The sequence below is a fragment of the Zootermopsis nevadensis genome, unplaced genomic scaffold (genome assembly GCF_977971745.1).
Source record: "Zootermopsis nevadensis isolate Lab colony 2312 unplaced genomic scaffold, Znev_1.0 Znev_ptg000002l, whole genome shotgun sequence".
NCBI classification, from domain to species: Eukaryota; Metazoa; Arthropoda; class Insecta; order Blattodea; family Termopsidae; genus Zootermopsis; species Zootermopsis nevadensis.
In genome coordinates, this window is record NW_028259134.1 from 15,655,029 (window position 1) to 15,682,768 (window position 27,740).

Below are 27,740 nucleotides of genomic sequence, written 5' to 3' on the forward strand. Positions count from 1 at the left end.
TAGATTGCAGTACGGTTTATTCAGGAAATTATACAGCATGCATGCTCAGCCAATATTGTTGCAGGCGTGTTAGAAATTCGAATCCTTTTTCTTGCATTGTTATGCACGCAGGATTTCATATAAAAGCTGATCATTGTCGGTCAATATTTACACATTGTTGGTATGGATCTTACACATCTTCGTAACTAACGCTGTTTTTGCCGAATGACCCTTCCCTACAGACATATTTACGTCAAAACATACATATTTACATTTGATGATGGCTGTCTTCCAAGTTAAAGGGCAGTGTAGACTGGTAGAAGTTTGCCAACTCATTGCCCCGATGATGGAGATAGCAAGGACTTCTAAAATGTTGGTAAACCTCTGCCAGACTGCATGGTGTTACAACCCAGAAGACAGCCATCTTCAGAATCATTGTCGTGAAAACCTCAAATCCTACTTTAGTGCTTTAGCGTGGTTGCATGCCATCAGGAGCACTGGGCTATGGACGTAAAGCTACCTGCATTCTTAAGCGGCCCATCGACGTACGAGTCTGACTTGTGAGTCTGGCTCGCCGAGCTTGACTCGAGAGCCGGGCTAGGATATATTTCACCACACATGCATAGCAGACTCGGCTCGTGACACCCCACCCACAAACGAGTTTGGCTCAATGGAACCCGAGCCGAGCCGGTCTAGTACGTGGATGGGCCGCTTTAGACTGATATTAGATGACAGTATCACATACCTGACACTTTTAACCCACATCAATTCATGAACAGTAACAAGAAATACATAAGCAGTAACAATGTTTAACGTGTCTTTTTATCTATCGTTAAAGTTACTTATTCTTTTCTTGCTGTTGTAAAGTTAGTAAGGTCATCTTCTTTTAGTTTTAGTTCATATTCATTTATAACTAAATTCCATGTTTTGTAACATCTTTAAAATATGGTAATAACAACATATAAAACCTGTTTTATTGATCAGAACTGGGAATTTTGGCAGTATAATTAATTTACAAATTTTATATAGTTCTCATAAAAAAGTGGTTGTTTTCCTAAGCTATAATCTTTATTAGTTCTTTTTCTTGAGGTAGGAACTGAGTTTTTACATACATTTAGATGAGATTTACGCTTCAAATTATTCATAGAATTTTCTGTGTTTCATCGTATTTATTTTTTAAAATCACATTGTGTTAACAATGATTCAACTCTTTAAGTGTGTTCTTCCCGTCAATTACATAACTTGGAACATTTAAACTCTATAATGAGGAACTATTTCTACTGGACAATTCAATAAAATGTTAGTTGATAATAATTGTTCACTTTTGTTAATTTTATTTCATGTTTAAATTTCAATTAACAATACAAATATTTGATATCGCTGTTATTAATTATGTTTTTTACAATTTCAATATATGGGCCTATTATCTCATACATTAAATTTCATTGAATCATCCAGTATTTGTATTCTCAGAACAGTCATCATATCAATAGCAATTAAATCCATGCTTCGTTACCTTCATAATTAGACATACACTTCCTTAAATAAATATAATTATTGAAACTTGGTATTTAATAATAATTACTTAAGGGTGAAAAAAATGTATATATATATATATATATATGTAAAATACTGCAAGTATTTTCAAATTTGATTAATTCCAATAAGAAGAATCACGTTTTATAATTTATAAAATAAAATAATCTTATTAGCTTCGACATATAACTTCTACAAACATATATTTTCATTTATTACCGCTGGATACTAGAAGACTGAAGTTTAAATTAAATAAATTTGTTATTTTGGATTTTCCAAAATTTAAAGAAAACGATAAATTATTCAAGTAAAACTCTTTGCTTTTTCTCCATAAATAAAGCAACAATTTATGAACAAACATTTTTTTAATATGTAATGTAAAACAGTTTTTTTCATTTTTCATGATATTGTACACTTATGGGAAAATTTCTTTTTATCAAGAAACAGTTTAATTTATATGAGTGACATGTTTCAATAGCTTAATAGTCCTCTTTTGAAAGAAAAAAAAGGTTGATTCACACTTTCGTAAATTCGTATTTTATATGAATACTTTACAGAGTAACGAGAAAGTTTCTTGAAATAACTCAAAATAAATTAATTGAAATGTGTCTTTTAATTTCACTTTGATGTTATAAAATGATGTAAAGTACATCAAATTAAATTTGACTTTACTGATAGCATGCAATGTTCATCTGAACAACACAATAAAGAAAATATCTATTGCTAATTCGATAATAAACTGTGCAAATGGTTTGTAAGAATTTACAAACACAATTTTAATCTGAAATATTATTATCTAGGGCAGTGGTCCCCAACGCGGTGCATATACCTTTCGGAAAGTGTATTTACTACTGGCAGAGTTATCTACGGTGGAAACAGGTAGCCCTGTTACCACTGTTGTTGGCAGAGCCACCTACCGGCTGAGAGTTTGCATTACCATCATCTCATCCAGCGTCAAAAAGATTCTGTTGTACACAAAGTTATACATGAATTCCATAACCAAACTGAAACCATAATTTAAATATTTTGTTACATATTTTTCTTATGGTTACAAACACACAAATATCGATCAAATTGATGTAATTATTCCAATTTCGGAGCAATTTAATATTTAATAATTTTTTTTAAAAAATGGCAAATTTTGAGTTTGACTGTGAACATTTGAGAACTGATATTTTCTTTATATTCTAATTGCTTTACATCCTAAAATTCCACATAATTTTCAATAATTTAACGCATAATTCTGTAATTTCTTTTTAATTGTGAACTTCAAATGTCTCACTGTGTAATTGGTGTCAAACATTTTCATCTCAGTTTCAGTATTCAAAACGTTTCTATTCACGTAGAGAAAGTGTTCATATTAACCTAAATGGAATACAATTTGATTTTGTCTACTTGAAATACTACCGCAAAACGAATTGTAAGATTTAAAAAATACATGCTTCAAAATAATTACAATCCGTCAATGTTCGTAAACTATATTTGTTGTCCTATTAGTAAATTATTTCAAGTTTCATCCTATAATATTTCACAGCCTTTAGGGTGGCTAATAAATCCTTTGAAAGTGTTACAAAGTTCAAATATTTGGGGACAACAATAACAAATCAAAATGAAACTCATGAGGAAGTTAGGAGGAGACTAAATTCCGGAAATGCTTGCTACTTCTCAGTTCGAAATATTTTGTCTTCCCGTCTGATTTCTAAGAACCTGAAAATTAAAGTATAACAAAACAATAATTTTGCTTGTTGTTTTGTATGGGTGTGAAACATGGTCTCTCACTCAGAGGGAGGAACACAGATTGCAGGTTTTTGAGAATAGGGTGTTGAGGAGGATATTTGGGCATATGACAGAAGACGATGGGGTCTGGAGAAAACTACATAAAGACGAACTTGAAAATCTGTACTCCTCCCCCAGTATTTTCATGGTGATTAAGTCGAGAAGAATGAGATGGGCGGGACATGTAGCGCGCATGGATGGGACAAGGCGTATGCACCTGGTATTGGTCGGGAAGCCTGAAATGAAGAGACTACTGGGGAGACCTAGACGTAGATGGGAGGATAATATCAAGCAGGATCTATGGGGGATAGGAGTTGAAGGAAACTGGATTTTATTGGCCCAGGACAGGGTCTGGTGGAGGGCTTTGGTTAATTCGGTGATGAACCTTCTGGTTCGGTAAGCCAGGTAGTTAGTTAGTTAATATTTCACAGCCTACAAAGTAGATGAAATCAGTAGAATGGGAAAATGTCTCACAGCTGTCAAAGAATGTCAATGGGTTAAGAAACATCGCGATTAATTCATATTCGTAATAGCTACTGTCTGTTTGGAACTGAATTGTTTATAAGTGAGCAAACTGCCAAACTAAGCACGACTTGAGATTCTCATAGTGGCGAGTATGAATATTCCTGTCTCCTGGATCGTAACATCGTGCAGTCTGGTTGAAGCTTAACTATGTTTAAGAGGTTCCTGCTTTCTCCACCATCAGGAAAATTACATTCATCACCCTGATGATGGAGGCAACAAGCACCTCTGAAACATAGTTCAACTTCTACCAGATTAAATGGTGTTATAGTTCAGAAGACGTCTTAAAGCTGTCAAAATGTTGGACGTGGATGACTTCCTCATGGTCCAGCCCCCCCCCCCCCACTTCTGATATCTCTGAAACTACAGGAATTGATGAAGTGCTTACAATTTAAAAAAATCATTTAAAAATTGAAACTGATCATCAGCTGAATGGCATAGAGTTAATATATGAAATTTTAAAAGTTACTACTGCTTGAATTTTATAGACGCGTAGTGCTGTAAAGAAAGAACACTTTACAGAGTAATCAAACGATATGTATTTTGCAAATAAAAAATGATTTCAAACAATAAAATTCTGAATTTCGAGATCTTAACTTCTATTACGCCTGAGTATTTTTATTGTATAATAATCTAGTAATTATCGGGGCTATATTAATTTTGAGTCATAAAACATATTTTTGGAATTCAAAATAAATTAGTTTGCTTCCATACCATTCCAAGTACCAGTTCTTAACACCTGCTTGTCACATGCACTTGCAGTGTGTGACGGAGATGATCTCCTTCGTCTGACGATCCTTCGTGGTGTAGCGATGGACTTTGAAATGCGATGGCGTGCATGATGACTGCTTAGCATAAAGCCCTGTTAGGCATTTACTGGGGTCTGTCTGGTCCCTAAGCAGACATTTTCTCGTCTGTCCGCTGGAACATGACCCCGTACACTGGCCAACATCAACTTCCTGTTAACAATATAGGCCTTTCATTTGACACGTATGAACCTTAATATATAGAAAAGTTTCTCCCGCTACGTGCCATACATATGCATATTAGGCAACTTCTCCGTCATGTCTGCTAAGCGGGTAAGCATATACCAGATTTATTCAGGCGGTTCTAAGCTTGAAAATAATGTTCATGTCTATTGGCCAGCTAAAATAATCGAGAGATTTAATTTAAAACAGGGACCTGACTAAAGGGTTCAATATTTATGTTTTATAAAAACAAAATGAATGAAATACTAAATAAAGGCGTCAGCCAAGTGATTTAAAAGTTAAGTAATTGGATGTTATAACATATATCGACACGGGAAATTTAGTTTGTGGCAATATATATATATATATATATATATATATATATATAAATATAGAACAAACTCGTTCCTTGAAAGGGGCAAGGTTGATCTGTTTAAAAATGGCGTAGTCGCGTGGGAATAATATGAATATGGTACATCTTCTAAAGAAATTATTGTGAGTTCAAGAAAGATACAAGAACTTTCTGCCTTAAAAGACAAAGTTACTGTCCTAGCAGTTTAGTGGATGGTTTGAAGAAACCCACGAAGGTCCCGTTAAAGTGGCTTGCCTGTCAGCTAATATTCGAACAGGGTGTTTCCTGAATACGAATCAGGAACGCCTGGTCCACAAGTGTTTAAGGAGAAGCAATCCAAAGTTCTATCGCGATCCGAAAGCCCAGCTTCTTAAATGACTTGCCTTGATGGCAGGGGCGGACCCCGTGCCGTTGTCCGGAACGTCCGTGTAGTCGTACACCGTCTCGAGGGAGCTCATCCGGTAGCAGTCTCCAGCGCACGAGCACTCCTCAGTCACGGAGTGACACTGGACGCCGTTGGGTCCCGGAATGCTCACAGTTTTGTTTCTCACAGGCCTACAGCCTGACTCTGTACAACAAACAACACCCAACTTACTTTAGTTCTTCACTTTGTTAAAAATTTAACCCTTACTTCATTTGTAATGACACTCTATAAACCGTTTAAGGTAAAATATTGGATTCAGTCCGTTTCAATACAAGGAAATAAAAGAAAATTAAAATAGAGAGACAGATGTACAAGTGAATATGGCTTCTGTCTTGTGGGTGCAGTGCAGTCTGATAGTATAACGACGTTTAGAAGTGCTTTTTGTCTCCATAACGAGGGCGATGAAAGGTCGGCAAATTTCTTCAGGACTATGCGACCCAACAACCCAGAAGACATGCATCTTTATATTCGCGGCAGTGATAACTTGAAATCTGAGTCGAATAGACAGATGCTACGGTGAGTGAACAGTTGGCTAGACAGACTAAGAGAGAAAATGAGAGAGAGAGAATTATTGGTCCTGAAAGCTTGTCGTGTCTTCATAAAAGCGGACCTTCAGAAATAACCCTCTGTCCGATTGAGTCTAATACTTAGAAAATGATATCCATCGTGTCGGTCCAACATTTGTGTAGAAATGCAATGTTGTGGGGTTAACCTGAGTCACAGCCCCCTGAGCAGACTCCCACATCGAGGTGCGTCTCGTAGGGAGTGCCTGGGTACAGCTGCAAGGTGTGGGGTTGTCTGTAGCAGCGCCCTGATTTGTGTCTGCAGACACACTCCTCCACCACGGACAGCTCCTGAATCCCACTCAGCGTGCTGACCCTCTGAATGCGCGACCTGAAGGGCAGGCATGAAGATTCCCTAGGACACGGCTGCAAAAAAACAACAACACAGAACTTGCTTCTTACGTGTCATGCACGAGATATCTAAATCTGTGTAGAAATCCTTTGTTAACAGTCAATCATTTAGTTAAAAAAATTCCCGCCTTTTATGGAATCAGAAGGTTCAGTACCGTGTTAACAAAAGCGCCATCTGTCTTCCATATCCTGAGGTAAATTAATCCAGTCACCACATTTCTTTCAGATAAATTTTAATATTTCCCTCTCATGCATGTCTCAGCCCGTTCAGGTTTTCAGACTAAAATTTATATAAATTTCTCACCTCTCTCATGCATGATGGGATGGATGCCTCACGCATTTTATAATTTTTCATTTGATATTCGTAATAATATTAGAAGAACGTTGCGAATTATGAAGCTTGTCACATGCACAGAGAAGTATTTGAGTTTGTCTTTGTATTATATCCATGATATGTGTGATTTTTACATGCTTATTCATTTTGTTTTGCATATATACTGATGAAGCAACCATCTTTAGACATTGGTAGTATAAGTAAGTAAAGTCCCTCGACTCTGGAAGTTTGCATTTTTCGGGGTAGGAAATTATAAAGTGCAAAGGATGGCCAGTAATTACATGATGCTCATACCAAGTTTGATATAAATCCGTTTTAATTGGCTCTAAGTTGTTAGTGGAGACAAACACTGGCGTGATGGCACAATAAGCTTAACTGATCTTATAGATTGAAGAAATTTTAGGTAAAATTTAAACATTGGTTACTGGGCTCATTGTGACATTGCTACAATCAATACCCGCGCTCTTGAGAAGTCCATTCAGAAATCTGTTCCGAATACATAATGACACTATAAAACCAGACATTCCTTTGTTTTTACATTAACAACGTTACACAGTCCACTCACGTCTCTTTCTCCGAGACCGTTTCAAAGGATAATTTTTTTTAACTCTGTCTGAACAGATCAATGGCCCTAATACGATTTCAGATTGAATTAATTTTAAATATAAAAAAGTGTGTTGGAGTTAAAAATGCACATTAATTTTATATCAAAGAATAGGTTTACACAGTGTGTTTAGTATTTCAAGTGTTCTTTTGAATTTGACAACGAGAATAAGTTTTTGTGAGAAGAATTTTTAATACTCTGGAAGGATTCTACCCAGTCCACAGAGACACTCACAACAGGATAAATTGTGGATGTAAAAAAATTCTGACATAAAAGACAGCGACATATCTGTTATGTATTTCCCAGGACCTAACTGATGAAATAAAACATTAGAAACTTCAAAGGTTTTCCGTTAGTTAACTATGCGAAGTGTTCAGTTCGATTGTCGCGATGAACTATAAAAGGCAAGAAACACAAGAAAATAACTGCTTTGATTTAAACAGTGGTCTGTATTATTCTTGTCCTTAGGTTTTCGAGGCTGGATTTCAACGTACAATTTCGACTTTCTGGGACCAGCTCTTTGAATGTTGAAAATTATCCAACGTTTCGGCAAACATTAAAGTTTTCATCTTCACCCTGAAGACGCGGTTCATCTCGTAAAGCCGAAGTTTTAAGGAAATGTCTGGCTTCATAGATATATTGTAAGGCCTAAATGAAACCAGAGATATTTTAATTCTTATGACTTATTAAACATATTTCTTTATTATTGTTTTCAATAAACCTGACCGAGGTATACAGACTGATAACATTTACATTTCTAAATCCTATAAATGTTTGAGTTGTGGGTCGTAAAGCGGTGTGGACTTTGAGGATGTATGTTCTCCCAGAAGGCTGGTACCTACTCACAAGTTTACATAAAATGAATGAAATTATCGAATTCAGTAGAGTTTAATAAGTGACAGAATTTAAGAAAGCATACGAATGATGCCAAATAATTTTATATAACCGTTTTAAATTTGAGGAAGCATAAAGCTGTACTTTTAACTCACTCGCTAAATAATGGCCAAAGTTAAACAAGCTTTGGATAAAATTCACAAGTTCATTAGCCTTTTTCCTTACACTACTGAAAACACCCTAATTTATAAAGACGAATTCCTTAATGGAACCCGCAGAGAAGGTAGTAATAGTTTGCAAAATACTTAACATCCCCTATCTTAATACCAATCTTCATCGCACTATTACTTCTGACGATCGAGTCATGTTGGTATTAAAGTATTTTACGTTGTCATTAAAATGGTATTATTTTTGTACTCACTTCCTGAGTTATGTTCTCTACACAGAAGAATGTGTCAATCTAACACCAGGTGGAAATGCCACTAATTCAGGAAATTCTGTCATATTGATACAACAGTCACATCTTATGTGGAGTAAGTGCCATAGCTTTATTAACGAACTAGTTTTAATGGTTTTGGCCTAACCATTACCTTTTGTGGGCAGGACATTCTACCAGTAAGGTTTAGATAACGTGCGGATATTAATCGTCGTTTCTTTAAAGCCGCTAATTGCAACAACTGAATCTGCTTTAAACCAACCATTTGATCTCTAGAAGTTATAAACGTGTTTCCTTCCTATCTTCTCCATTTACATGCAATTACGTGCAAGTTTTCACGCATAAAAAATAAAATTCTGCGAGTTTTTTCCACAATAACGAAAATATAAAAGTATTTCTAATGGAATGTCAACTTGTAGTTTCTTTTTATTTGCCATTGTTCATTCCGAATAAAACCCAAAAGAAATCGAGCTTGAGGTGGAATGGAAGTATGGGTGAATTCCTCAAAGTCCATCATTCAGCAAGTCGGCAATGACTACGCAGAAGACAGACACAGCACGAAGCATACTGACAGCGGGGAAGGAAATTTATCAGGGTTTTTCCTCATCCTTACATATACATGTGCACCAACAGTTGCGTGTTTGGTCACCCAGTCAACATGTAACCTTAATAGCCAATCACAAGTGAGTTCAACAGGGCGGGACTAACATATAGACGTTTCTCCGAGCCAGCGAATAACAAAATGATGTACAAGAAAAACATTTTACTGTAAATACATGAAGGTGGAAGAGACTGTGGCTAACGTTTCATGGTCTTAATCCATGAGTAAATTGTACATCGGTTTCCTCTTTGCCTCTACCGATTAATATAATTCGTATTATATATGCCTACAGCGCACGCTTTGGACAAAACACAAAGTTTAACAGCAGAATGTGTCACAGATGAAATTTAAAATTATGAGGGAAGTTAATATATATCATATTCCGACTGAACACAACACTCTACAACAGAAATTACGTATGATTAGCAAAATGTGCAAATTATTAGCAGCATTTCATGTGTGTACATTCAGTGAAATACACTTTAGTATTTGAAACCCATGATCTCAACAAAGATTTTTCTTTAATTTTGGGTTATTTAACAACTCTGTTTCAACGATAAAGACTTCATAGCGTCGAATGAGAAGTGAAGATTTTTACAAATGTTAAACAGATGTTGGATGTAGCCGATCGTAGCCTATTTCAAATAAATAAGAGAAACTTCGTTTTGATATCATACTGTCTGATAGAACACTTCGCCTCTCTTGAAAAAAATTCGGAAATATTTCGATCGTCACGTAAAACTTTCGCACCCAAAAGTACCCCATTTTGAAGCAATATAATTTACTCATTGTAAACGACACAGTTTATGAATACCATATTATAGTTACTGATGATTATTTTATTGAAAGTTAATTATTAACCTACACATTTTATTTAATTTAATAAAATAAATGTTGTGGTGTGTTCTAAAAAACAATGAATGGTTATTTGCTTAGTTCGAAGGCTAGTGATAATGACATAATCGTTTCTGGATACTAAGAGACGAGATAACAAACCATCGAAAAAGTAGTGAAATAGGCAACAGATGACAGTAATAAACACATCCAATTTTCGAAGTGAAACGCCCAGAACGTCAAGCAATGAAGGACGTTTCGGCGAGCTGATGAAATGCTGAGTCTCGTTTAAATATCGCTTGTTCAATATCGCTTCGAGCCACGTCTCACAGAAACATAGTTGTTCATCTTGTCTGCCCCTCGAGTTGGGTCACCAAGAGTCGTTTGCCCCTTCGCGTCATTGACACTTTATTAATAACGGTCATACATTTATAACATTAAACATTCTGGCCAAACAAATGCGATAAATGTACGTACTAAAATTAGGTGCTATTTTACAGATAACACTTCATATTGAATCACGTAAGCAATAATTTTGATGATTTATAAATTAACAATTTGTTGATAAAATCCTCGTCGCCTATCAGGCATGTTAAATGGTTAAAACTTCACAACTTTCACGTCAAAATGCGTCCTTCTTTTACAACGTGTTTTTAACAAGGAAACTGAAATTATTTTTCTAGATGGTAAGACCCAATACATCTGCAAATTCTGTACACATTATGAAGAGGAAATTTCACCATGTTAACAAGACTATACCGACTGAGGTTTGTACACCATGTAAAGGAAATTTTTCACGAAGTGCTTTAGTTTCACTCTGAAGATGGAGGTAACACGTTCTTTTGAAACGTTGATAACGACCTACAAGATCACACGGCGTCACAGCCCAGAGGAATAACAACGACATAAATATGCATAATAAATATATGTTTATTTGAAATATTTGCTTTCTGTTAATTCATATTTAATAATTAATAATTTCTGATTCAGTTACAACGAGGTTTGTAATCTGATTCGCTGTGTGGCAATAAATTTATACCTACAGTAAATTAGCACCGGAGCAAATGTGGTACGAAAAGTTACAATGATGACACGTGGAAGGTATTTATACTCCTAACTGGACTACTCCTTCCCATTCTTGTTTGCTCGTAAATGAAAGAACTCACGGGACTGAACAAGACACTACAGCACTCTTTACAGTTACTGTCATTTACAACTTTTAATGTAAAGTTTGTCTATGAATAATTAACTCTGTTATTTTACTGCATAATAAAGCATTCTAAACCCTTAAAAAGAGCCAAATTTGGAGAACAGTGCGTAAAAACATTTTCCTCCCATTAATTAAATGTTTTTTTCTGTAGTTAAAGTACTATACATAGTTGCTTCATTGATGGCTAATTTCTTTAAACAAACCTCTAAGCTATCAAATTCCACTTTATAAGTTATTTCATTGATTCAGAGTTTAATTCCTAGAATAAAGTGTCATGATTCCTTGAATCGGCAGCCTCAAGGGAACTTCTTTCGTTTCCAAGACCACACTTCAGAATTCTAGGAAGTTGTCTGTATAATTTTAGACTAAAAAAAGATTCTACCAGTACATAAGCTGTCAGCGGAGAGTTTCTTATACGACAAACTGTTAAATTACTGCCAGTGTGCACTCTGTCGTGTTTGCTGGTCAAACAAGCAATTTTAAGTATCCTGTTTGGGCAGCCAGCTATTATTTGAAACGCCTTTCATTAAACGAATAGGCCTATCGCTGGTAAACTTACGATGATCAAGTTCTCTTTAGTGCCCGTACGTCCTCTACTAAGATGCCAGCTGTTCCTGACCTGAGATATATCCTGTTATCATGAGAAAATGCCTAGGAGTCATGATGTAGGACTTCTTTTCCAGTGACGTGAGTTGGCATTTTCGCGTTAAAGTATTTTTCATCTGAAGCATTTTGGTATCTCGTCTCTTAGTCATTCATGTTTACGGTTTTCACTTCATAACGTGTTTATGACCTACGCCTATATCTCGAAGTTTTAACTGAGTACCAGAAATGTACTTAGCTTTTAATACACCAGTATTTGTGAAGCAAACTTTTTTAATCCTTATGTTACCAAGATCAATTAGAGAGACTTCCAAAATGCATAAGTTACAGCACCAATCAGACAGATCCTCAATATTCTAAGCGGCCGCCGGTTTGTATTGCCACGCATAATTGCCGCCTGGTGGTACAGACGAAAAAGTTGTCAGTGGAACCACGGTTCCGGAGAATTTGACGTAAATACGTCTATACAGAAAGGAAGTTTATATATTGGCTTTATTCTAAATATTTCCTTTATACATGCTTTACAATTGAGATAAGTTCGATTAAGACATTGCTTATTTAACTTGATTTAGTTACGCGTAAGATGGGTCTGTTGTAGCTGAATGTAATGTAAAGTAATGTAATGTAATGTAAGGTAAGGTAATGAAATGCTTTATAGATAACAACAATGCCGAGTAAACAGATGACGTTTCCTAGGTAACAACAATGCCGAGTAATGTAATGTAACGTTTCCTAGGTAACAATAATGCCGAGTAAACAATTGACGTTTCCTAGGTAACAACAATGCCGAGTAAACACGACGTTTCCTAGGTACCCAGGTTACACATTTTCGTTTCCCTTTTTCGTTCCCCTCTTTTGCCGAATGAGGCTTCCTTATAGACGTATTTATGTAAAAAAAATGTACAAACCTCAAGGTTAATGAAGCAGATACGTAGCCGGCTCTTAAAATATGCAACCAAGCAGGTTGAATTGATGTTAACTCTCGAATTCCGTGAGAGTATCTTCAGATATCCTTTCCATTTTTACAGAAGTAACTACAGTTGATAAGGTGCCGTTAAATAGACTATTCTCAACGTCCCTCTGTATGCACAGGACCTTTACCGTTCCCATTCTTCGAATCGCCTATACTAAACATCTTTACTGCGATTATCGCCTTCGCTTCATGTTCGCAAAGCCCCGGGCTCGATTCTCGACGCAGAAAAACTAAGGGTGAGATTGGAACAAGGTAGCGCCGGGAGTTGGCGCTGAGTCGACTTGCTCGATTGATACAAGATCTTTGGCGTCTTCACGAAAATAGGAATTGAGGCTGTGGGCTGTATTTAACTGTCTCAGGACAGGATTTAATGGCGAAATTTTGTAAGCATGGTAATGAACCTTGGGTTCTATAGAAGACGAAGATTTTATTGATTAGATGCTAGACTATCGGCTTCTCAAGAATGACTTTGTTCAATCGAATTCGGTATAATGAGTACAGAAAAAAAATTTAATGAAAGGAAACTAAGGCCCCTTTTGGAAAAATGGGCTGGAACTTCATAATACCAGTCAGAGATACCAGACATTCGTATACTCCGCTAGGCACAAGCTTGAACAGGCTACAGTAGATGAGAACAAAGAATTTAATTTGCGATTATGGCGTGACGTTTGTTTGCAGTAGAGGTGCGGTTTCAGCGTCCTTCCAAGGTCGCGTGCTCAGATCCAAGCTACCCGGGCGACCTTTTGGCCTGGGGAAGGGGGGGCAGAGTTTCTCTGGGAATCCGGTCTCTCTTCTGCAATGGTTACAACCAGATTCTGCGGTCGGAAGAAGCTGGTAGTGGCGCCAGAACCAAGTAGGCGAGAGGCCATTACAGCGGAGGCTCGTCAATTACAATTTTTATTGAACTACAAGCTTCTTATGCTATTTTTACGGAAATTAAGGCGTTTATCCACAATCGTTTCCGTCAACATCACCAGAAGTCAAGTATAAAATTTCAAAGGAAGTTATTACAGCTCTTAATGAATTATAGTGAATGCACTATCTTCTTGTATTTGAGTTTTCTCTTTGGTTCAGTCCTATTGAAAATGTAATCAATGTAGTCTTTTTTCCATCTGACTTTAAGTAATTATTTCGATGCAGGCACATACAGCCTGATATTTAAGGTATACAAAGAAGTTTATTTTTCTAAATAGACATAGCCTTCTTTAAAAATCACAACCTTCTATGACAATTATAAGAACAGAATATTTACATGAAAATGTTCAAGTGTCATCGCAGGCACTCCTTTGTGTTCAAGTATCTGGCCAGAAAGTAACACGCAAGATTAAAGGTTTAGATGTCTTATAATATCTATCGAAAATAATACGGGAGATGGTTTATCAGTCATTCAGACCTACTAGGCTGTTCAAACAATTAAGCAAGCCCTCTAGCCTAAAATACTAATTTGAAACAAAATTTTAATAGCTTGAAATAAACTTCTTAAATTTTGCTTTCAATTTTTGTATTACTTTGCTGTTTAGTATTGTTTACACACTGTAGAAAACGCAGAAGAAAGCGTAATTTATTCTTTGTTAACATTTAGCAGTGACACAAATTTTCCCATAAAATATCTGACTCATCTCACTCCCACTAATATAGATAATCATTGTAACAATATTAGACTAAATATACAAAACACAATAGTTTATCAGACGTGGAAATATATTTGTATATGAAATACATGAACAGGCTCTACAAAACTAAATCGGTGATGCAACTTTACAAAGGACGCTTCTGAAATACGTGGTTTCCCAAAAAGATGTATGTACGATACTGACATATGTAATGGTCGTGTGTATATATGATTTTGGGATACACTGCACCTTAAATTGGGAAAATATTTATTTATTACTGAGATATTCTGCTTCTGGATAAAACCAACCCGCTATTCAAAAAAATCTTAAGATTTAATGCATACAGTATTTTTTAGGAGATTTTTTGTTTCTTAACTTATTACGTGTTCTTGCTAAAGGAATGCAGGTTTTAAATAACGTGTTAGAAATTTAGTGTTCGCATGCATAATCTATGGTAACAGCAGACATTCATCTGTAAATCTTAAGTCTTCCTTTTAATTTCGCAAGAAAAAATCGTCCTCTGATGAAAGCATGGTGCTGAAACGTGTTTATTGGCGCCAGTATAAAAAACGTTAATGTGTTTGACAAGAAAAGCATTTTATTCAATAGGGCAGAATTAATAAAAATATTCATGTGTAACGGGCAAACAAAAATGCTATGGAAATTTCCTTACATGTCTCTAATGATGAAATTACAATGAGAACGTTTCGCTTTAGATAATCATCAGGAGATCATATTTGAATTTTGACAAAATACACACGGGAGCGAAGTGTTTACAAACTGTTGTCTTTTTGAATACTTCAATACAACCCAAAACACGAACGCCCTGTTTCTGCAAGAAGGAGAATATTCAAAATATCACACATACAAATCCTTAATATTGTACCTATCAGTACAGTCCATAATAAAATTTCTTTATGCAAATTTAATATTATCACCACATATCTACCGCAGAACATTGCAGTATGATAATCTCAGCGGGGAAAGATATGGCATAAACTGACTGAATTCGTCTGACACAACAGATCATCTTGGACGAGAGGTAGGACTGTCTGGTTTGGGGATTTTTTCTCTTTCGTAAGAACTGTCAGCAGTGTAATATAAGCTTCATATTATATTCATCCAAAGTCAAGAAAATCTTTGAAGCGATCCTACAATAAAAGGCTGTTTCTCGATAAATAATTCATGTTTGACACAGTAAAATAAAATACACACCGAAGTATTACAAACATAATTAAAAATAAGAAATAAGAGATTAATTTTTGTTATCGTAAAGTTTAATATTTCAGAATTATAATTAATTAGATTAAAATTTAATCTCTAAGATATATAATTATTTAGAATAAAAATTTTACTACAAGTCTCTCCATGTTACGCACGAGGTCAAGAATTGTTTTTCAGTATGGTTTCAAAATCCATGTTTCAGTCTGCAAAACACTAGATACACAAGGAGAAAAGGTGCATTTGTTATACATATGAAATCTCACGTTCATTTAAAGTATTTACCATAATCGATTCGCTCGTTTAAAACATTATTCAACACGTGCGTATTGTTTCTGAAATCACAAACTAATTTGATTTTATAAATCTGTGATAAATCTTTCATTTCTCTTCGTTGCCAGGTGTGCGTAGTATTTTCCACAGAAACCTTCGATTCAAAAGTACAACACGCAGCAAAATTTTCCATTCGTTGATCCTCTTTACAAAATAAAAAATCGGTTTATCATCCTCTGAGAAGATCAAAAGTATTCTTTAGTACTATGAATGAACACTCACGTAAAACATCTGTACGTTTGTAACTGCGTAGTTTTAAGGTGTTCTAACTTTCAATGAACTGTCTGCTCCTGTGAGATGCATTTGCCGCCATAAAAATAAAAGAAATTTGTTTTACGACGCATATTTGCCGATTATAATCTAGACAGAACAGAGTCGCCCTACATTCCAAGTGTTCATTCATACAGTCATTATCCTTTGCAGACAAGTACAGGCTGTGTCAGATTAAGAGTAGGCTGACTGAACAAGAGTTTGTAACAACGTGTAGTGCTACAATTAACTACAAAGTGACGAGAGCGAGACGGTACAACATCCATTCATTGATTTGAAGGCGTGGTCGCAATATTAATAATGATTGACAGTTTGAGATGACCTCTATTATGAAGCAGTGACTAACCTGTTTAAGTATGTATGTGTGCAGAGATTGGAAGATAGAGCCAGGTCGCAATGTCGGTGAGATTTACATTGAATTGAACACCTGTTTCTTTTGAAATGTTTCTATTATATTATTTTTTTTAAACACATGATTTATAGACGTCAGGTGGTCTACTTCGTTTGGCACTTGGATAGCCTCAGGTGAAATAATTCGTCTTGCAATGTGCCCAGTTGTTAACAAATTTTTTATAGTTATGTTGTAATCTGGCTAATTAAATATAAATTTAAAATTAGAACTATCGCCCTGATGATAGAGGCAGTAAGGACTAGGTAAATTTATACCATACTACATGACACAACATTCCAGAAGATAATAATAAACAACAAGATTTCTTGACAGGAGAAAGTCCATATGCTTTAACATAATCTGCATTAATACAGCCGATAAATGTCAAATTTTAGGTTTTGAAAATGAATCATGAACATCCATCTAGCAGGACAAGGGCACCGTGAGGACGTCCACTCGGAACTTTACATAATGCTACTTTACAAGGTCATCTTTAGTTTCGGGGCATGATGTTAACGCGTGGGAAATAAAACTTACCTTAAATACGGAGCTGTCGAAATCTGCGACATCAGGGTCCATGAGGGACAGAAGACTCAGGCATCTCTTTTTCTGGCAATGGCCGACGTCCAACTGGACGACTTCACCCGATACTCCTGCGAACAGAACATCGTCACACAAAACAGATTCTAGTCTACACATTCCAACCACCCAATTTAGCTCCATGGCACAAGATCTTACCTTCAGAATCAATAATTACGCAATTATTTTTAACGAAAACAAAAGTTTATTACTGTGTATACAGAGGCCGCCATTGTACGTTATTTCGAGTAAATTAAATCAAGCCAAATTTCTTACAAATTTTCTCCAAAATAAATTTTATCATTCTACAGTCTTAATCAAAGTCTCAAAACTGATTTATTTAATTTAGGTGTTCAGATCACGCCCGTACGTGATAACTCTGATATCGCTAAATTGTACCTATCTTTAAACTTTAATGGAAAACTCAGATACGAATGAAACTTTTTTACGATAACAGCGCTGAAGAGATGACTTCATACAGGAAAAGACGGAATAGACGTCTAAAATATAAGTAATGAAGGCAGATGGTAGAAGGCAGTGAGTGGGTTCAGTTCCCGTTAGGTGCAGGGATATTTGTCACCACGATCCGACTGGCTCTGGACTTTACCAGCGGATACAGGGTCTCATTTACCGCGTATTTATGGAGTTATTAATTAAACACAAGGAAACATTAACCTTTTGGAAGTTGTCTAACCTGTCACGGCAAAACGAATAACACTTACTTTCGGATTGAATCTATATTTAAATGTAACAAAATAAGTGCAACCATAACGAATAGGCATAACCATACAGTAGACTTCCGATTATCCAGATTAGTTGGGAAATATATTTTCCCGGATAACCCGCGGACATAAAAGTAAAACACGCAAACGTAACAAATACACAAGTTTATTTAAATAAATATACTACTTAATTTTCTAAAGATTTACTAAAAACAGAAAGCATTTCATATAAATGTAGTACAGTGCATAACAGCTATTTAAACAAAGGATCCTGACTTATAATAATTACATTTCACTGTCGTAAACTTGAGGTTACAGCAACAATGACTTTATGTTAACACATTAAATAATGCCATTATTATATTTATTTATTTTTAAACGATTTAACTTTTATAGCAGATTGTCCAAATTAATTTTTGTTTAAACCAGATAGTCCCCGGATAATCGGGATTCTACTGTATTTTAAACATATCTCACTAAATATAGGCCTACATAAGATTTTAAAACGCTTTAGACAAAAACGGATATAATGCTTTATATAACATATTCTTTTCGAAATAATAACCATCAAATGCTAATTCCGACGTCAAATGAAGACACGGAGGATTAAAGTTGTAAGAAATCTGTTGGTTTTCAAGAATTGCTTAAAACTACTTCATCAGTCAGTCCTAATCAATGAAGGATAAAAATGTCTTATAAAAGTATGCAATTTATTAGTAGACTATTACGTAATGTCACAGAACAAATAGACCTATATCTAATTTTAAACGTCTGTCTTGTGGGATGTTACAGTGTGAAGTCTGGTAGAAATTTACCGAGTTCCATCATCAAGATGCACTCATCGCTTTGATAATGGAGACAGCGAGAACCTACAAGACGTCGATAACCTTATACCAAATCACATGGCGCAACATAACAGAAGTCAGACACCTTACTAAATTTCAAGCTCGGTACCAAGTCACTTCAAGAAATGTCTGAGTCACATGAAGGACTGCACATGAATGTGGCATTAGAAGATAGTGGCTTATATAGGGTGATTCAAAAGGTTAGGGCCAAACTGAAGGAGCGTATAGAGGGACTCAGAGAGAACAACTTTCGGATAGGAATCCATGTCCTCCGAAGTTATCCTGAGTCAGTCGAGGCCATTGAAGGTAGGGAAGTCTGATAACATACAGATGAAATAATCGTAATTTTCTATTCTCCTCCTAGCTTAATTTTGTTTTTTATTAATGTACAAGGATTACATTAGCACAAACCAAATTATTTCAGCGGTATGTTATCAGACTTCCCTACCTTCAATGGCCTCGACCGACTCAGGATAACTTCGGATGACATGGATTCCTATCCGAAAGTTTTTATCTCTGAGTCCCTCTATACACTCCTTCAGTTTGGCCCTAACCTTTTGAATCACTCTGTATAATGAGTCTAAAAATAAAACGTTATTAGTGATGCAAATAATTTGGACCTCGAGCAGGGTGTATATTCATATTAGGTTGTCGCAGAAATATTTTAAACAAGTATGCTTGGATCTAGTTTATTGGCAGAGGCCAAGAAAAACAATTTTAAATTAAAATATAAATATAGTTCAGAGATTAGTGGGTGTTAAAATGGGAGCGATGAGTTGGCCTGAGTATTTTCTGTGGACGTACTGTCAATGAGACGCAGCTAGCCTACATACCTTTCAAAATGTATAAATCAGTTTCTGTTAAGGGCAAATCTAGTTCATGATCCAAATACTTACAAGTTTGCGCTATTAGTAACGCCGACGATATTTCCACGGTATTTTAACTGCTATTCGGAAGTGGTGAAACTTGAGAGTGAACATAACTTAATAAAAATGTTGGTTTGTGAACCCAATTAAAGAATTTGGCATCAGATCATGAATGTCTGTGATTCAGCGGTGCCAACATAATTTAATCCTTGGATAAGATTCTGCCAACAAAGCAAATATTTGGCAATAACAATTTAAAAGAAGGATAGTTATTTTCTTTGTCGATGGAAGATATAGCGTTGCGTGGATGGATTTAATAAGTACAGTACAGGAACTCCAGTTTATTATGAGACCGACGGCTTTGAAAACTGAGATCGGAAGGCCAGCTGATTCTTTCCGGAAAACTAAACCACAACTCCCTCGCTGGTACGTGAACAATCAAAACAGTTAATACTGGCCCACAGAAAATCACGCTAATCTTGAAGTGTCTGCACACGGTCTGTAAGTCGCAGGATGGCATGTAATCAGTGCAGGGAGAATATCAGGGCCATTTGTCTTTTACAAAACTATAATTTCTGAATGTTATTTTAAATTAATTCTTTTTTTGATCATTTGACTGAAGTGAAAATCGTATGGGAATTTCACCCAGGACAATTTAAGACCTACAGCCAATATTTATATGAATGTGGAAGCATTTGGTAAGCGAATCATGAGTGATGGATGTGTCCAATACTGTGGCCTGTCATTCAAACGATCTGAATCCTTGCAATTTTTATATAAGGATGACGCTAAGATATACGTGTGCGAAAAACTATCATTTACTAAAAAACTCCAAGAAGGTATTCGGAAAGAAAGTGCGTCATTCCAAGACAACAACTTCGCCGTGTGTGTAGAAACAAATTTCCAGGATGTTAGACCTGTGCGGAAACAGAAGTACTTCGAGACTCCACTCTGAACTGAGTTAGGTCATACTGTACGTGGAAAACGGGTAGCGATCAATCGGCTTCTCCTACTGCGCTCTGCGGCAACCTTGCCGTAACACCGCCCGGGATCTGAACTCATGATAAACTGGAAACTCTGTATTTTTTCAGGGATTTTACAAGAGCGAATAGAGAGAAGAACAGCAGAGACTATTTTGTCAAACCTCTAATAATGATGGATTTGACATGTATACTTCCTCTGCAGTTCAAAGTTTTATGTCGACATCTTGCCGAGACTCCTGAGTTCAGTACTAAAACAATAATTACGGGATTCTTGGTAGATAAGGTGACATTTTGTGTGTTTCATTTCGGTGTCCCCGTCTCCCTTTTCCCACGATTGTTTCATTTTCATTCACCGCTGCCAGTGAGACACGCAATAAGTCGATGTGCCCTCTTCACTTCTCAGCCGGTATCTGCTAGAGCAATGAAAATACATTTAACTTAACTCCCCCTGGCTGAGCCCGATAAAGAAATATAGTCTGTTTTTTGCTCCAATTAATGAACAAATTTTCGTCAAGATTCACAGTTTAAAATCATGTTTCTTGCTTAGTATTTGTAAACATTTTCTTGTTGAATAGCTCGAATGCATCAAAGGACGTGATACTCCCCATGGAAGGAAAATGAAAATGTAAATATTGACCCATACAACCTTCCTTCGTGACTCCATTTCGAACACGTGTTTTAAAAGCAACTGCGTCATAGTGAATTCTGGACCCGTACAGTATTGGAAAAACAAATACATCAACCTTATGAATGACCGAATTATGGAAGTACGAATTCTGTACTGTGCAGTACTTTATGAAATACCGACGACGTAATACTGACGCATTTACGTAGAGAGAAACATCAGCAGCTTCTTACGAACTTGTTGAATTCCTCCATAAAGAATCAAATTTCTCATGCTACGTCTAAATTGATATTTTTGTTTTTCAGATCTTTCCTGCCCTTGAAACTATTTCTAACGTTAAACCTCAGACAAAAGAAGAAATAAAACAAACATATTTACGTGGTTTCATTGTTGCAAATTGCCATGCAACCTGAAAGAGAGATACCAAGGTGAAGCCAGTAAAAATAAAACTAGTTCTGGAAAGAACTTCAAAGAATCCTTTCCTTAATACATTTCAATATACATTTTGAAGACTGTAGGGTATAATTTTAAATAACGAAAAACTGTAATATAATTTAAAATTTGAAACACTGAAGTCCAGTTAACCTGTCGCTTTGATTGTCATTATGAGTGAATAATGAAAATATCCACTGAAAGTGTCAGAGGCGAAGTTTGACACCACTGTCCCAAAATCACATCACATGCAGACGTAAAGAGAACACCATCTATATAGCGGTTAGTATGCAACGTAATTGGCGAGGAAATATTTAAAAGACGAAAACGAGAATGGAAATTGTGTTGGATCAATGTGATTATTACTTTATTGTAAGTAACCATGAAAAACCTCTTAGACTAACTGGTCTCCAGACCGAAGTTTCATTGATATTTTGTAGCTTCGATTTATCTATTATATTATTCGATTATGACTTAGTCGTTTAACTATCCTGGTATCTGCACTCCTGACTACGTACGGGATGAAATTAATAATCCACGTTCTTTTCATGTGAGCGCCCATAAAATATGTCAATACGATAATGAGTGATGAGACAGGTTTCAAGGAAAAATCTATCAAGCTTATATGAAGACATTGCCCTGTAATTTTCCTGGATATACTAAAAATAGACATGAAAGACGTGTCTTGAGAGTCGATCACGTTTCCTCTTTATGTTGAAGTACCATCCAGGTCCTGTAGAGAATGAGGACAATTCTAGATACTTGAAGATAGTACAGACGGCGCCGACAGACCTTCTGAGCCAGATACTACTTACCGAATCCGATAGAGACGAATTTCTCCTGTCTTCTGCAACAAGCATTCTCGATGTTCTTCACATCCTCCACGTCGGGTTCGTTTGTGGTAGATTCTGATAGCGTGTCCTCCGCGGTCTGCGTGCCATGGTGGTGGCGTCCGACGTGATCCGTGCTCCTGTGGTATTTCAGGTCGTTCAGAGACAGACCCGCAGCTATGCAGACAGAACAAGAGCCAGTAAGTGCCGATGTTGGTCTTCTGGGCCGTAACGCCTAGCAGACTTCGATCGACCTACAGGCCCACACAGAGTTACTACACGGAAGACCAACATCGAAGTCTTCACCACTGTGAGAACCTCAACTGTCGTGGTGACAAAAAGCTTTAAATAGGAACTCATAATTTAAACAATTTCTGAGAAGAAATAACGCCTAAATTATTTTATGTACTTCAACGTATAAAATACATGAGCGCATTTGCTTCAACGTTTTCATCTGTACAAATAAATCAGAAGAGACAATACGAAATTAAATATGACGGTAAATAATTATCATCATTATATCTACATACTACAAAATATACCCCGTTACTATATTTACGATTTTTAGCTAAGAAAAACAGCCCTTCTTGAGAAGCAAAGAGTCACTCAGTGAAAACAATTCTCTGTGATTTATGACATCAGAAGGTTGACTATCGTGTCAACAATAACAAATGATCCCTGTTCTGTGTCAGATGTATTTAGTCCAGAATCTAATAGCAGTTTATTTTAAATTTATTTTTAATATTATACCCCCTTTACAGCTAGGTCTTCTAAGCGGCAATTTCCCCGACAGAATTTCTGAGTACAATTCTTTATACATTTGTACCAATATCAAATAAAAATTAAATTTATGCGACACAATTTAGTATAGAAGTCAAATACTATATTTGATCGGAATTCGTCGAATAGTTTCGAAATAAAAAACCAGACACAACGCCCTGAACCTGCTTTAACTTTACGAATTTCGTGAAGAGAACACTGACAATCTCTGAGTATTTACAAGTAGCATCCCACAGATGGTTTTACTACTGACTCTCTCAACAGATCTTTATTTGAAAGCCCATTGTGTGAAAGATTTAACTACGACGCAGATGGAATTATTGACATTGAGATCAATCAAACCGATCTCCTGATACAATGAACTTTCTGGTGCAGGACAACTGAGGTTTAAGTGAGATAGGACGGGAGATTGTGTTTATCCGTCCTTGGCTATTTGCGCAAGTCACTACGGCTTGCGAAGTCATAAGAAAAAAGGCCATTCAGCCGTAACCCTTTTAAAGACCAATGGTAACAATATGTACCACCTGCTTTAGCAACCAGTAACGCAACGTTCTGTATCAAAGTGTTTCGTAAGATTCTCACTGTGAACAGCGATAATTTCCTTCCGTACCATTAACCAGCTGGTATCTGCTGAAGATTTGCGTTTTCTTTGCGGTACGAACTGAATTAGGAGAAGGAGAAAAGAATAACTCCGCAATTTTCCCTTTTCTGGTTTATAGTTATTTAACGGTATGTTATTACATCAGACATTATATAAAGCAGATTATATTAGGAGCAATAAACATTGGAACAAATGGAAGGGGGAAATCCCAAAGGGAACACATTAAAAAAACAGTTTTATGAAACACAAAATTCCCGACCGACCTTGAAACATGCCATTATGTTTAGCATTATGGTCTAAGATGTTCCATGAGACTTCAAAACTTATTTATATTTTATATAAAATCTGATCTCGCCCACCATAAAACCTCTTCACTGAATCCTACCAAAAGCTTGTTAAATCCAGCTGAAATCTCCTCAGTCTATGTAAGATTAATTTTACTGTCATTCTCATAATAATATTTCGGTATCCCACGTGTCTGCTTTCCATTGGCTACAGTTTTCACCCACGCCGTCCATGCTTAGAATTCATGGCAGTCTGCATATAATAATATATAAATTAAGCTTTCATCAAAAGTATGTAAATTCCATTAAATATTACGGACAGCTTTGACACGAAATTACATGTTTCGACTTGCAGGAAATCATCACCAGGTTGTATTAACCTTTTCACTAAACATGAGAGATAAAAGTAAGTTTATACAAAGACATGTTTCATTCAATTTTTTATAGAGCTTTGATTACGAATGGTGCAGACAAAATACCTTTTGATTATACTTGGTTTATGACACATCATTACATTTAAACAGTTAAAATTATAGTAGAATTTTTAACAAAAATCATATCTACGTAACTAGTCTGTTGGCTTGTTTCTAGTAATAGCTTTTTAAACTGAACCATATTGACACTATTTAATGATTATACTTCGTTCTTTGGAATATCTTATTTATATGAACTCCTGAAGGCAAACGAATTTAAAATGTTTTTGTAACACAGAATTATATTCTATCAATGAAAGCATGTCCTTCGCCCTTTCCGTAAATAACTGGCAAGCAACATGTGGTCACTGCAATATTGCAGTTAATTTTATAAACGAAAAATTTATAAACGTCCAAATAAGAATATTCATTACAGTTTTTCCTAGCAGGCAAATTAGTATTGTTTTCAACTAACCAGCTCCATAGTTCAGAGTCCTTCTTAAGAAGCTAAAAGTTCCCCAGCAGGTTGAGAAACTCCTTGACATCTATATAACATGAAGGTTTGTTGCTATATTCAGAAGATATTACGTATTAATAGTCTTATTCAACATAATATTAAAATGCGTTAAATTAAATTAAAAGGTTAATTAATTCCTTGCTGTTTTAGTGAGGTTTTAAGCTTACCGAATTAATGAAAATTTTCTGCTTCATTTTCTATATATATATATATATATATATATATATATATATGGGAAATGAACAGAGACAGAATTCAAAATCTTGCAAATTTATTAAAAGTTGGGTTATGTAGAGCCAAATTATATGACGAGTATAAATTGTAAATGGAACAAAGTCTCTTCTAGTTTAAAGAAAAGATAAAATTGAAATCAGCCCTATATGTGAAATTTAGAAACCAAATGTTAGTTGCCTGTCCCTTGTTTTAAACAAAGTAATTATCTTTATTAGTGAAATTGATAAGTAACCCATCATAATGCGTATACAGTTAATAAATATTTATGTAATTTTCACGAGATTTTATTAAATATAAAGAGAGCACTAGGTTTAAAGATAAAACGTGTTGTGATCTTAAAATTTGCCACATAAAATACAATCGAAGTTATGGGCAACACACCAGAGACCCAAATTTAACGACTCCTTATTGGCACGTTTCTATCGGTTCTATATTTTATGACGATAAAGTATAGTTCTTTTAATAAAATTAATTTACTTTCAAACAATTATCACAAAATTAATTTGTTTAAACTGTGCAAAATTTCTACATAGACAGTTCTAATTTTCACAAGCTTTATTATAATATTGCTCACGTGTAAATATATATGAAATTGTAGAAAACACTAGATGATTTACTATATAAATTATTATGTTATATTTGGAGTCAAATTATTATCAGTGGCTCTAGGACACTGAATTAGAATCTATGTTCAGAGTTAAATGTATTGGAATTTCAAGGTTATTGCTTGAATTTCGATGCATATTGAGCCTACACGATTGTCCCAAATATTCTTACAAATTAAGCAAAGGGAGGGAAATGTTGTCAGTCTACAAAAGAACTGTTCCTTATACCCAGCATTTACATATTTCCACATCCTATATGGGAAACCCAGACTTTAAAACCACATGTAGGATGACGTGACACCTTGTTTGGCGAAATTTAATGCCTACAATGGCCAATAATTTATCTTTTAAGAAAGTACAAATATGCATGCTTGTAAATCTTTAACACAAATAAAAATTCTTTACCTAGGCAGAAATTCCCAAGATAGGCGACTAGAAGATACGCTACAAGGACCCACCATCCCCTTGTTGAATGCATTGTGGGCCTCAGTGCTGCTATTTCTTTAGAGTACGGGGGACGATGGTGGAAGTCCTTCTTGGAGAGCCTCGGAGTCGATCTGCTGTAGATGACGGCGTATCGACAACTGAGGTCCGTAGAGGAAAGCAATCCTTCTTTAATTACTCCCGATGTTCTACACATACACACACACGCTTGTCACTTCGCCTTCTTCAACTTTGTGAATTTTCCTCCAGGGGATGTATAAGGAATATATGAAGGTGGTAGGGTTAAAGTGTAGGAGGGAGAAACAAAAAGAGAAATAAATAAAAAAAACTTAAGGAACAGGGCGGGGTAGAATTTCCAAGAAGAAAAGAAATGATTATCGTTTCTCGATCTACTTGTAGAGTCGGAGGTGGGGGATCGATCTAGCGAGTATATCGGAAGCCTAGTTGGCGTATGAGTGGATCGAACCGTCCAATGCGCGGTTGTTCGGTACTGTCTGTTTCAATTAACGCGCGAGTGTCTATGCAGTCGACGAAAATAATAAATCGACTCTGTTAATCAGTCTTGGCTGTCTGTTACTGTAGACAAGACAACTAAAAGTGGTAGTGGTGAACTCAGACTAGACGAGATTGTCAGATTACTACATAATTCAATTGACCGCATCTTTTAAACATGATTTGATTCTGCAGTCAACTTTCCTCCCAGTAAATGTCACTAACTTTACCATTCACTACTAGGAACAATTGCATCAGATAATTAACTCCTCTCTTTTACGTTACTTGTCTCGCTGAGCACTGTGACAAATTTCTGTCCCTCTACCCTCCAAATCAACGGTAGTTGACTTACATAATTCTGAGATACGTAATTAGTTGTCAACTGTAAATGAATGAGAGACAGACTGACAGTAGGTTACACGTAGCCTCGTATTTCATGGACAGAGTCCGTTCTTCCCTGGGCAACGGAGATCGAAGCGTAGTTTACCATTATCTAAATGCAGTGTCGAGGTTATGATGCGTGAAGCGTTTCTTCCATACACTTTACACACCATCGTGGAGTGGTGTTTAAAACAAGAACAATTTCGCTTTTGCATTTAATCTCGATGCACCTAACAAAATAGGCTGTCTGTTTGACGGTTAGGAGGTTTTAGTGTCCAATAAAATCAGAAAACAATTACAAACAGCAAATAAATATAGATCTGGAAGGAGACGGTCGTAGCCTATTTTACTAGTCCAGCATTCGCCTGGAGAGATTGGG

General features: G+C 35.9%; 1 protein-coding gene across 1 annotated transcript; it reads right to left on the reverse strand.

Moving 5' to 3' along the window:
* LOC110835193 (uncharacterized) lies at window positions 1-27,066 on the reverse strand. The gene is made up of 6 exons (XM_022075154.2): window positions 26,450-27,066; window positions 22,596-22,787; window positions 17,266-17,381; window positions 6,270-6,486; window positions 5,517-5,701; window positions 1-4,772 (listed from the first exon to the last, which is right to left on the reverse strand). Exons 1-6 carry the CDS (start codon window positions 26,682-26,684, stop codon window positions 4,560-4,562), a joined length of 1,158 nt encoding a protein of 385 aa, XP_021930846.2. The 5' UTR covers window positions 26,685-27,066; the 3' UTR covers window positions 1-4,559.
* Window positions 27,067-27,740: the final 674 nt, after the last annotated feature.

Excerpts from the sequence above, each read along its gene's own strand:
- LOC110835193 (XM_022075154.2), bottom strand. The coding sequence starts at position 26,684 with ATGTGTAGAACATCGGGAGTAATTAAAGAAGGATTGCTTTCCTCTACG. Across the intron at positions 22,788-26,449 it reads TCTTGGGAATTTCTGCCTAG|CTGCGGGTCTGTCTCTGAAC; the intron begins GTAAAGAATTTT and ends CTGTCTGCATAG. Across the intron at positions 6,487-17,265 it reads TCGACAGCTCCGTATTTAAG|CCGTGTCCTAGGGAATCTTC; the intron begins GTAAGTTTTATT and ends GTTTTTTTGCAG.